The sequence below is a fragment of the Phyllostomus discolor genome, chromosome 4, assembly GCF_004126475.2.
Source record: "Phyllostomus discolor isolate MPI-MPIP mPhyDis1 chromosome 4, mPhyDis1.pri.v3, whole genome shotgun sequence".
Classification (NCBI taxonomy): Eukaryota; Metazoa; Chordata; class Mammalia; order Chiroptera; family Phyllostomidae; genus Phyllostomus; species Phyllostomus discolor.
In genome coordinates, this window is record NC_040906.2 from 114,398,963 (window position 1) to 114,411,190 (window position 12,228).

Here is a 12,228-nt window from a genome sequence, read left to right on the forward strand (position 1 = left end):
GATTTGAATCTGTTGGATTTTGCAAGACACAGGTGGGACTGGACACCTATTTCATCAATGATCATGAAGGACTCAGAGACAGGCCTAGAAAGGAAAATGAAAGCAGGGTGGGGAACTGAGAGTGCACATAGGAGAGAGCCTCCAGAAGCCTGAATGGTGAGATCTTGTCACCCCTGGCCTTTGTGTGATACAAGGAAAAGAGGCATTTAGACGCATTTCAGCCAGAACTCCTGGCTATTCTCTTCTATATGGGCTTGGTCTTCAGTAAAGGAACTCTTTAGTTTTTGCTCCTGCCAGCAAGTGGTGACACACGACTCATGTGGCCTCATTCCAGACACACACTTCTCTGCCTTCCCAGAGTTGTTCTGAAGATCCAGTGATGACACAACTGATAGACAAACGATATTCTCTATCAGTCCTATCCAATCCTCCCAGTATTTTTCCAGGATGCTGCATTCTGGTTAACTTGTTTTTTTCTTCCCAAATATGGAATTCTCACTGTGGTATCATGTCTTCTCCTCATTCCAAGGTTTTCCAACACCTTTTCCTGGGACTGTTGGAAAGGGCCACAGATAAAGAGAGCAATCCAAACGTCTGATTCTAGAAGAAAGGAAGGCCCCGTAGGCTAGGAGAACAGGATGCTTGTACAGTGCATCTCTGTCTGGGTCAGCCACAGTGCTGTGGTCCAGGACAAGGACCAAAACAGATTCAGCAGCTATGCCCTTGTACCTCACAATCCCCACAAGACAGCAAGTGACAGTGAAAAGCACTGGACTCTGTATTTATTTTTTTAATATTTATTTGTTTGTTTATTTATATATTTATTTTTAGAGAGGGAGGAAGAGAGGGAAAGAAAATCAGTGTGTGGTTGCTTCTCGCATACCCTCCAGTGGGGACGTGGCCTACAACCCAGGCGTGTTCCCTGACTGGGAATCAAACCAGCAGCCCTTTGGTTCACAAGCCAGTTCTCAAACCACTGAGCCACACCAGCCAGGGAAGAACTCTGTCTTTATTTAATGGAAACCCTAAGCTGCTGGTGGAATTGAGGCCTGGGGCATATTAGAGACTATATTTTCTCTTCTAATGGGGCAAAGCACACACCCAAGGTTATTAGTGAAATGAGGGGACTCAGCAGGCCAGGAAGGCGGGATCCTGAGCCTTAGAAATAACCTGTGTTACAGATTCAGCCCAGGCATTGCCCACCCCTCCTTTCTATCCCCTTTCACATTCTTCTTCTAGCACAACTGCCAGGTAGACATGGATGGAGGTCATAGGGCATTCTTGTGGGTTCATGGGCCTAGGGTCCAAATGACCTCTGTGTGACAACCAACAGGACAGTGAAGACCAGGCTCTTGGTCAGGATTCCACACACCACGATAGTGATGATACTGATTGGAGAGATCCTGGGGGAGAGAGGAGATTTAATGCTGCTGCTGGCAATGGCACTTCCTCACTCTTGAGTTTTACTCCACAGAATTTCTTCACATCACTTATTTTATCTGTATAGCTTCTTCCAGAACCTTTCTCCATACTGACTGGCCCTGTGTATTTAGTGTCCCATTGCCTAAAACTGCTGATTAGAAATAGATTTACTAGAGAGCATAAGGCCAGAAGAAACAGCAAGGAGAAAAGGCAGGTTGATTAAATTTCTCTTCCTTCACTGTGATGAGTAGAGAAACAAAGAAGTCCCAGAGTCAGGAAACCTAGTTCCTATCCTCAGCATCATGATCTACTTCCAGGGAGAGGCCCCTCCCCTCTTTGGCCTCAGTTTCTTCATCAATCAACTGAGAAGAACCCAGTCCTTATCAAAATCCCATCATGAATTTTTATATATTTTTACCAAAAATTATTCTAAATGTCCTGGATAAATGTCAGTAGATAACATTTTTTAAGAAGAAATAGAGGTGGACTTCCAACCAAGATGGAGGCATAGGTAGATATACTTTGCCTCCTTGCACAACCAAAAGAAGGACAGCAACAAATTTGAACACAAAGTACAACCAGAAATGCCAGAAAATCAAACTGTATGGAAATCTGAAAAACAAGGAGTTAAAGAAGAAACATTCATCCAGACTGGTAGAAGGGGCAGAGATGGGCAGCTTGGGGTTGAGAGGACACATGGCAAGGTGGCAGTTGGAGGAGTGGGTGGGAGAGGTGGCAGCTGGGGGTCCCAAATTTGTGTGTGAATAAACCAAGAGGAACAACTGGGGAGTGAGACAGACCATGCAACCCAGGGTTCCAGTGCAGAAAAAGAAAGCCTCAAAAATCTCTGGCTATAAAAACCAATGGGGGTTGCAGCAGCAGGAGAAACTCCCAGCCATAGAGGAGAGTCTGTTGGAGAGACCCACAGGGTCCCAGAACATACACAAACCCACCCACCTAGAAATCAGCACCACAAGGGCCCAATTTGCTTGTGAGAAATGGGGGAAGTGACTGAAGCCAGGAAAGAGCCGAACAGGCGGCATTGTTCCCTCTGTGACCTCTACCCTGCATACAGTGCCACAACACAACATAGTGGGCTGCCCCACCCTGGTAAATAAGTAAGGCTCCACCCTTACAACATAACAGGTACACAACCTATCAGATGCAGAGTTCAAAACACTGGTAATTAGGATGCTCACAGAAATGGTTCAGTATGGTTGCAAAATAGAGGGAAAGGTGAAGACTACACAAAGTGAAATAAAGGAAAATATACAGAGAAACAACAGTGAAGGGAAGGAAACTGGGACTCAAATCAATGATTTGGAGCAGGAGGAAGAAATAAACATTAAGCCAGAACAGAATGAAGAAACAAGAATCCAAAAAAATGAGGAGAGGCTCATTTTTTTGGACCTCATTTTAAGAACCTCTGGGACAACTTTAAATGTTCAACATCCAATTCATAAGGAGAGAAGAAGAAGAGCAAGAAATTGAAAACTTATTTGAAAAAATAATGAAGGAGAACTTTCCCAATCTGGCAAAGGAAATAGACTTGCAGGAAGTCCAGGAAGCTCAGCGAGTCCCAAAGAAGTTGGACCCAATGAGGAACACACCAGGGGTCCAATGATGATGTGCGGGGTCCTAGCACATCATCATTACATTACCCAAGATTAAAATGAAGGGGAGAATCCTAGAAGCAGCAAGAGATAAGGAGACAGTTACCTACAAAGGAGTTTCCATAAGACTATCAGCTGATTTCTCCAAAGAAACCTTGCAGGCATGAAGGGGCTGGACAAAGTATTCACAATCATGAAAAGTAAGGACCTACAATCAAGATTGCTCTATCCAGCAAAGCTATCATTTAGAATGGAAGGGCAGATAAAGTGCTTCCCAGATAAGGTCAAATTCAAGGAGTTCATCATCACCAAGCCCTTATTATATGAAATGTTAAAGGAACTTACTAAGAAAAAGATCAAAACTATGAACAGTAAAATGACAACAAACTCAAACTGTCAACAACTGAACCTAAAAAAAAACCCACAAAAACAAAAACAAACTAAGCAAACACCTAGAACAGGAACAGAATCACAGAAATGGAGATCGTGTGGAGAGTTATCAGCAGGGAGGGGGAGAAGAGAGAATGGGGGAAAGGAAACAGGGAATAAGTAGCATAAATGGTAGGTACAAAATAGTCAGGGGGAGGTTAAGAATAGTATAGGAAATGGAGAAGCCAAAGAACTTATATATATGACCTATGGACATGAACTAAGGTGACGGGGGAATGCTGGTGGGAGATGGGGTGCAAGGTGGAGATGAATAAAGGGGAGAAAAATGGGACAACTGTAATAGCATAATCAATAAAATATACTTTAAGAAAGAAATAGAAATGAGTGAAGACACTTGGCCTATCTAGACTCAGTAGACACAGAAATAGGTCACAGCACAAGTAACTTGCATAATAAGACACGAGACAAAAAGAGAAATAGGTAGCAGTGAAGCAAATTGAAATCCAAAGACAGAGGTAATGTTCTGTAAGAATTAACATCTAAGGAGCTCAATCAAGAGCCCACTACGCAGGCAAGGATTGTTTAGTAAATAGTCTAGTGGTAGCTAGATAGTAAGATGAAGAGAAAGTTGTCTTTTCTACAGTATCTACAATAGAAAATAATCACCCCTCACAAAGATGACTAGAAATTTAAATAAAAATTTTTAAATAATGAAACATCACTGGGAAATAGAATCAAGCACCATTAAGAAATAAAACAATAAGCCCTGGCTGGCATAGCTCAGTGGATTGAGCGTGGGCTTCGAACCAAAGTGTCACAGGTTCGATTCCCAGTCAGGGTACATACCTGGGTTGCAGGCCATGACCCCCAGCCACCACACATTGATGTTTCTCTCTCTCTCTCTTTCTCCCTCCCTTCCCTCTCTAAAAATAAATAAATAAAATCTTTTTAAAAAAAGAAATAAAACAATAAAAGCAGTAATTTCAGAATCAACATTTGCCTACACAAAACTGAAAACTGAATGTACATACTAGCAAAGGGACAAAGGACATAATGGCCATAGAAAGCTGTAAATGGCCCTTATGCACTATATCCACCTCCAGCCTACAGAACTGCCCTGACTCACCATTCCACTAGCTGTGGAATGTGGCCTGGTCAAGTTCAACTGCTAGTAGTGCTGGCGAGGGTGTGGGGCAGGGGCCAGCTGGCCCAGTGCCTCTGCAGCCCTCTTCCCTGTGGCCCTTGAGCCCTTGTGCAGGTTTGAGCCCTGCTGCCTTAAGGTCAGATAACTCCACCTCTAGGGTCAGATAACTCCACCTCTTTCCTATCTCTCCTACCAGTGTCCCACCTAATCCTATCCCAAACTTTTAAGATTTTCATGTGGGGAGCTCATGGGTGTGTTTCCTCTCCCAAGGCCAGCACCCAGCCCTTCCAGAGACCACAAAGAGCCAGTCTGCCAGACCTCTGCAGTGCCTGGGAATTCCCTGGGCCACCACCAAGGACTGAAAATTCAGGAATATAAATAATCCATCTCTCCACCCCTGAGACAGGCAACTCTAGTGTGACCTGTGGGTCCCCAGGGCCCTCTGCAGCACTGAGTCGAAGTTCCCCCTGTGACTTGGTTATGGCACCCTTTGCTAGGGTGCATTCCTTCTCTTCTGGTCCACTTCCCTAGTGGTTTTATCTGGTATCGCTTCCTAAAGCATTTGCCTGAGACTTTCCCCACAGCCTGCCTCTGGGGAATGCACCCTAGGTCAGAGTGACAAGTGGCTTCCTCGGAGGGGTCTCTCCATCCATCCTCAAAGTGGGGTCCCAGCTCTTCCATCTCCTGGGCAAACAGCTCCCTGTATTAAATTATATTGTTTTCACACAGCTCAGTGGCTTCTGCTTTCCTGCCTAGACTCCAAGAGGCTAGTTTATAATTAGTTAAGATAAAAGTTAATAGATAAAAGAGGTGGGGACTCTAGTAGGAATGTGGGCAAAGGCTATATGTGCTCATTTATATACTGGAAATTGAAAGTTGTGAATATAGAAAAATGTTGACCCTCAACAGATCATTTATTTCATTTTGTTCATAGAGATTTAATGAGCACCTATTACATACCAGGCACTTAAGCTGGTGCTGGTGAAACAGTGCAAAGGGAAAGGCACCACCTCTACCTGCAAGGAGCTCATTATCCACAGTAATAGAGAAACTACCAGTTCACATCTATTCGGGCAGGAATATTTTAGAAATAGTAAATGTGCCCCGGCTGATGGGGCTCAGTGGATTGAGTGTCAGCCTGCAAACCAAAGGGTCACTGGTTCAATTCCCAATCAGGACATATGCTGGGTTGCAGGCCAGGTCCCCAGTAGGGGGTGCGTGAGAGGCAACCAATTGATGTATCTCTCACAAATTCACGTTTCTTCCCCTCTCTTTCTCTTTCCTTTCCCCTCTCTCTAAAAATAAATAAATAACCCTGGCTGGCGTAGCTCAGTGGATTGAGCGCGGGCTTCGAACCAAAGTGTCTCAGGTTCAATTCCCAGCCAGGGCACATGCCTGGGTTGCAGGCCATAACCCCCAGCAACCACACATTGATGTTTCTCTCTCTCTCTCTTTCTCCCTCCCTTCCTTCTCTAAAAATAAATTTTAAAAAATAAAATCTTTTTTAAAAATAAAAATAAATAAAAATAAATAAATAAGATCTTTAAAAAAGAGAGAAAGAAATACTAAATCCTTGGAGGTCAGCGGGCAGAGACCCTGCTTCACTTATGCCTTATGGACCACACTGCAGATTATTTCCGATCACTGGAAAAGCATTTGGCAAGATATATGCAGAGCAATAAAAATGTTCAAATTCCCTTAACAGTAATTTTGTTTGAATAAATTATTTCAAAGAAGAAAAAGACATCTGCAAAAATATGTCCAGGTCAGAGTTAATACTATAAAAAAAAAGGAAACAATCTCAACATCTCAAAATAGGCACATGATTATGTAAGTTACAGTTTTTCCATGGATACAAAAGAATGCACAAGTTGAAATTATAATTACAAAGACTAGGTAGCAGCATCAAGAAGAGTTTTAGCATGGAAAAATAATGAAAATGTTTAGAATTACTATTGTGTTAAAACACACAAACATGAATAAACATTGGAATTCAGCAAAGGTGCCATTTCCCTCCCCTCTCTGGCATGAGAGGAAACAGAGGGTGAACTGGGGAGAGTGGCAGCCTCACTGCCATCCTCCTCCTAACTCCACCTCCTTCCTCCCCTGGGAAGTCCTACCAGGTAACTTCAGCCTGCTCTTGTGCCACCCCCTCCCTCATCCCTTACTCCCTACATGCTCTCAGCACATGGACTGGGAATCAAGGGCTAGGTGTCCAGCCCCCTCCTCCAGAGACCTGGAAACCATACCTAATGACATTTGTCCCATGTGTGGAGTTGACTCTCAGGTCAGGAGAAGTGAGGCTGGCAGTTGATGTGGACCAGAGTTGAGTCACAGTGCCTGGGCTGATAGGAAGCTTGCCCCGGGCCTTGGTGGTGATAGGAGGAATGGTGGGAATCTCAGTCACATCCTGGGTAGAATTACTGTATGAGACAGGACCTGCAAGAAGACACATTGGATGGATGGATGGATGGATGGATGGATGGTAGGGTAAATGGAGCTAAGGAAGGACATGAATATGGACATTAATGAAGCAAGGTTTTCTTTTGCTGAGATTTAAAAAAAAAATGTGTGGGGTCAGCCTGGGTCAAAAAGAGAAAAAAAAGAAAGAAGGAAGGGAGAAAGAGAGAGAAGGAGGAATTTTCTGTTCATGTCATTAGAAATGCACTTGCCTGACATCCTTCACCAATCCATATGCCCCATCTTCTTCACAAACAGTTCCTTGATTACTCTAGCTTTTGCCATCCGCTCCACCTGATAGTCATCTATACCCATGGCACATAGCTTCATAGCTTCACAAGCCATCTTTTATTAATATATTGCATATGTTACCTTGTCTTCCTTAGTGCTAAGAACTTGACCTTGTCTCTCTTTCCTCTGCCTTCCGTAATTTATCAGATCAACATCTACTTCGAGCCTACTGTGTGTCCCACACTACATTAGTCACTTGAGGATACAGAGCTGAGCAAAGCACGGGCTCCTCCCTCAAAGTGCTCAGAGATCAATAGGGGAGACATAAGTAAACTAGCCACTACCACCCAGGGAGATAGCGTTGTCCGTGAGAGGGGAGACAAAGTGAGCTCTGGAGCCTTACTTAGTACCCAAAATGGGAGCCATAGACCTCAGCAGCAACATCATCTTCCAGCAGATCAGAAATGTAGAATCTCGGTCCCACCCCAGACCTCTTGAATCAGTCTGTATTTAAAATAAGATCCCCAGGTGGTCTGTGCCCTCAGTAAGGCCTGAAAAGCACTGCTATGTAAGCACTTAGGAGGGCCGTCAGATGCATCTTTGGGAGGGGGAGAGTGGATCCCAGAGGCTTCCCAAGGAAATGACTACGTGGAGACCTGAAGAATGAGGCTAAATTATCCAGTCTTCCACTCACCGTTCACTGTACCTCTCATCCTATAAGAGTACCCCAAACTGAGCTCTGTCACCCAAGAGGAATCCCATACATAGAAACCACTTTCACTGTTGGACCAAATGCCTCTCAAGGACCTCAAATGAGTGACACGGAGCTTCTGGGAGAAAGACAGGCTGCTAGAAATCCTGAGCCATAGCTCTGTAGTGCTACCACCACAGCCCCTACCACCACCCAGCCTGGCTCTCCCCATCCTCTACCTCCCAGCCCCTGGTCACTCACCTTTTTTCACCACCAGGCGGATAGGATGGTGCAACTCAAAGGGTTCTTTGGGAGGCTGATAGATCACACACTGATATAATCCTGAGTCCTCCTGCCGAAGGTCAGTCATTCGGACAACCAGTAAACCTTCACTGGGGATGTCTTCCAGGAAGTACCTCCCCACCTGGACATGATTGGTCTGCCCTGAGCTCCTCTCTGTCCTTGCCAGTGTCAGAGGCTCCTCTCCTTCTGTCAGCTTCTGCCACTCCTTCTGGCTCCTTTGGAACAGTAGTACGTTGAAGGGACATTCCACTTCCAGGACCTGCCCTTCTATTAGTTCATACTTGATCTCCTTTGATTTAGCTCCATCTTGGAGTTCTGTAAGCAAGAAATCAAAGTTAATCTCTGAGAGGAATAGCTTCCCTCTCTTTGCAAAAAAAAAAAAAAAGACAGAAGAATCACCTCCTTTTCTTGTTTAACTACCCATTTTTCAGACAAGAACCTTACAGCCTCCAGCAAAGAGATAACTTTCTCTGCAAGCAAGCGCCAGGCCCCACTGTGAGTAGTAGTGTTTGTCTATTTGTTTACACAGAGTGAAGAGTGGATGTGCAGACATGATACTAGCAGACAGCAACTCCTTTGAACAGCTAAAGGAACTTCGTCTAAGTCAGGAGAAAGATCAGTTCAAGAAACTGTTGGAAAAGCAGTAAGGAAACCATCTTGAGGACATGGTGGATGTAGATATCTGACTCTGGTATTCCTCTATGTCTTCCTTGGGTATCAAAGCACCTCTTTCTCAGGGGACCAGTCCTATGCGTCTTTACTGATAGGGCTGCCCACATTCTCAAAGGTGGACACTTGACACAGGCTTAGCCAATTAAAGATCCCTATCACCCTGGCCATTCTGGTTGCTTTAACAATGGGCACATGACTAGGGCTGAGCCTGTTGGAATGCTCCCTGAGACCTCTGTAGCTATTAAGAAGAATGCTCTTTCTTGCTCAAATTTATGTCAGTGGGATATGAAACTTCAATTGCTATATTTAACTGGGGTCAATTTTCCCTCCCTGGGGACTCTGAACAATGCCTGGAGACATTTTTGGTTGTTGTAACTGGGAGCACAGGGTGCTACTGGAGTCTAATTGGTAGGGGACATCCTACAACGCACAAAACAGCCCCATAACAAAGAACCATTCCACCCAAAATGTCAATAATGCCAAGGCTGAGAACCCTTGGGTTATACCAACAATAGTTGCAATCATACTCTTAGAGGCTGAAGCAAATTAACCACCTAGAATTGGGGGTGATCTAGTCTGGTTGAAGTAAGCTTTGCTAGTAGGAGGCCCAAGTAAAATGGAAGCAAGAAGAAGATCCAGGTCTATGTTTTCAACTGGACACAGCAGGGAATACAGCTTATCCAGCCAGACCTGGGATACCCTCCTCCAAATATCAGAACACCAAATATTAGCTGGACAGTAATGCTGAATTAAACTGTAGTTCAGGCTATCAGTACCCTACAGCTACTACTGCTACTATTAATACTATTGCTGCATATACACACTTTCATCCTTGAGCAGTAGCTCTGACAGTACACATTGTTGAAAAATGACAACAGCTGCCCCTTCCATGGGGTCCCTGCGCTCATCACAGCCCACCTCTGTGTCCACCTTAGGATAGACCAAGAGCTCTAGCAGGCCCCGGCTACCCCAGCCTGACCTTGGAAAGACCCAACTCAAGGACTCTCGAGGATTTTGAGAGTGAAACCAGGCTTGAAGGCCAATTCTTTTGGAATCAGACTCTGGTTTCTAAGGAAACCTTGAAAACAAGATTCCTGGTGACTCCCATGAACCCTAGTCAGAAATGCCACTCCAAGAGACAGGTGAGGAGAAGCTAAGGGTTGTCTTAAACTAAGTTTAAACTGTACTTGAACAATGATTAAAATAAAATTAAAAAAAAAACCCAAGTTTGGTTCCCTCATTCATTCACTCAGTCATTCATCAAACTGTGGGTGAGAACCTATTCAGTGCCAAGCACTGTGAGGGTCTCTGAAGAAAATACAAATGCTCCACTTTCCACCTCTATGATACTGATTTAAGCCTTAATCTCTTAATTCAGGTTATAGATAAGTTATTTGCCAAGTCCTCGGGAAAGGTGGATACTATGGTCTGAAAGTTTCTGTCTCCCCCACAATGTTGAAGTCCTAACCCCCAGTGTGATGGCGTTAGGAGGTGGGGTCTTTGGGAGATGGTTAGGTCACGAGGACTTTTCCCTGATGAACAGGATGAATGCTCCCGCCCCACCACGCGAAGACTCAGTGAGAAGTCAGCAGTCTGCAGCCTGGAAGAGGGCTTTCACCAGACCCCAACCATACTGGCACCCTGGTCTTGAACTTCCTGCCTCCAGAACTGTGAGAAATACATTTCTGCTGTTTGCAAGCCACACAGCCTGTAGTATTTTTAGAGCAGCCCAAATGGATTAAGACAGTAGGAATTACAGGAGATTGAGATGGCTTGCAAACCTGCCTATCTGTTGTGAACAGAGACAATCAGAAATCGATGCTGAAGTGCTATCTGTGCACTATTTCTTCCACCATTTCAAGAAAGAAATTCCTTATGTTAATTTTAAAAAGACTAACAAATACCATTCATAGCTAGCTAGCAGCAGTTATTGCCATCTTAAATACTATCTCATTTAACCTTCATAACTTTGTCCTTTAATCTTCATAATGTGTAAGACTGACACTGCTGTTCCTATTTGAGAGTAAGGAAACCAAGGCATGGGTTATTTAATAAGGCAGAGGTTATTAAGTGGCTTGCCCAAATTCCCACAGTACAGAGTGGTGGAGTCAGGACTCCAAGCCAGGTAGTCTGACTCTAGAGTCAGCCCTCACCTCTGAGCTACATGGCCCACAGTAGCTGTCTGCTGGGGACTAGAGCAGTCTCAGCCATGTGCGAAAGGGTGCCAAGTGACTCTGTTTCCAGGACGCAGAAGCTAGAAGGAGCTTTTAGATAATCCTGAATCCATCCCCGTAGGACACAACAAGTACACAACCTTCAACCCTTCATCTTCTCCCAATTCTCCTTTGGAAAAACATGAATAAGACACAAAGAAATGCACTGGTCCATGAGAACCAAACTCCACTTGAACCACATGGATTACCACCCCTGATTCTCCTAAGTTTGGGTAGAGAAAGCCAGCCTGGCATAGCTATTGGTTGGCTCTATCTTGGGTGGTCATTTCTCCTGGGGCTTCAAAAGAAAAGGGAGACCTTTCTCCTGGTGGAAACTCCCAAGGTCCTGAGCAGACCTCATCTGCTCACACCTCCTCCTTGCCTTACCTAAGAAGAAGGACATCCAGAACAGCCCCCAGAGCCTGGTCCTCCTCATCCTTCAAGGGCACCAACTCTGACTGCCACTGTGGCTCCTGAAACAGCTACAACGCAACACCCTGATATAGCGGCTCCAGAAAGTTACACAACAGGATGTGATACTACTATTGAGAAGTTCCGAGTCCACTGTTGTTTTCACCACCGGTTGGTTGCCTCAGCTCCAGACGTCAAAGACAACGCAAGAATCCAGAGACAAAGCTCAACTTTCAACTAAGCCTATCCAACCGCCAGTTTTCTGTTCCCCAGGGGCAAAGACAATGACCTTTTCAACCAACCTCATAAAATTGTAGTGAGAGTAACATTTTTGTATAAACAAACATAAGGCATTAATATTATCAGTGAAATAGAGGGCTGCCTTGCCCTCCCAAGGTGCTTTCCCGAGGTGCTCTCTCCCGCCCAGTTCAGCACAGCTAAGAGTGTCAGGCACATGGAGGGACAGGTTGGAATAATAATGATTCACTTTTTAGGTTTTTGTGAGGACTAAGTGAGATCTATATGGAAAGTGCTCAGTGAGGTACCTGACCCAGGTTATTTCCACATTCTGTCCCTACTCACACTCACCCTGTTTCTCTTGGCTTTTTCTGATGCGAGACCCACTCCCTCTTCATCACCAGGATGACCCACGGCCTGCAGCTGCCCTCAGCATTCTGT

At 44.7% G+C, this 12,228-nt stretch overlaps 1 protein-coding gene across 1 annotated transcript; it reads right to left on the reverse strand.

Annotated features, from left to right (window-relative positions):
• Window positions 1-935: 935 nt before the first annotated feature.
• On the reverse strand, window positions 936-11,606 carry TREM1 (triggering receptor expressed on myeloid cells 1). Its single transcript, XM_036024088.1, has 4 exons — window positions 11,527-11,606; window positions 8,213-8,569; window positions 6,819-7,008; window positions 936-1,403 (listed from the first exon to the last, which is right to left on the reverse strand). Exons 1-4 carry the CDS (start codon window positions 11,573-11,575, stop codon window positions 1,298-1,300), a joined length of 702 nt encoding a protein of 233 aa, XP_035879981.1. The 5' UTR covers window positions 11,576-11,606; the 3' UTR covers window positions 936-1,297.
• Window positions 11,607-12,228: the final 622 nt, after the last annotated feature.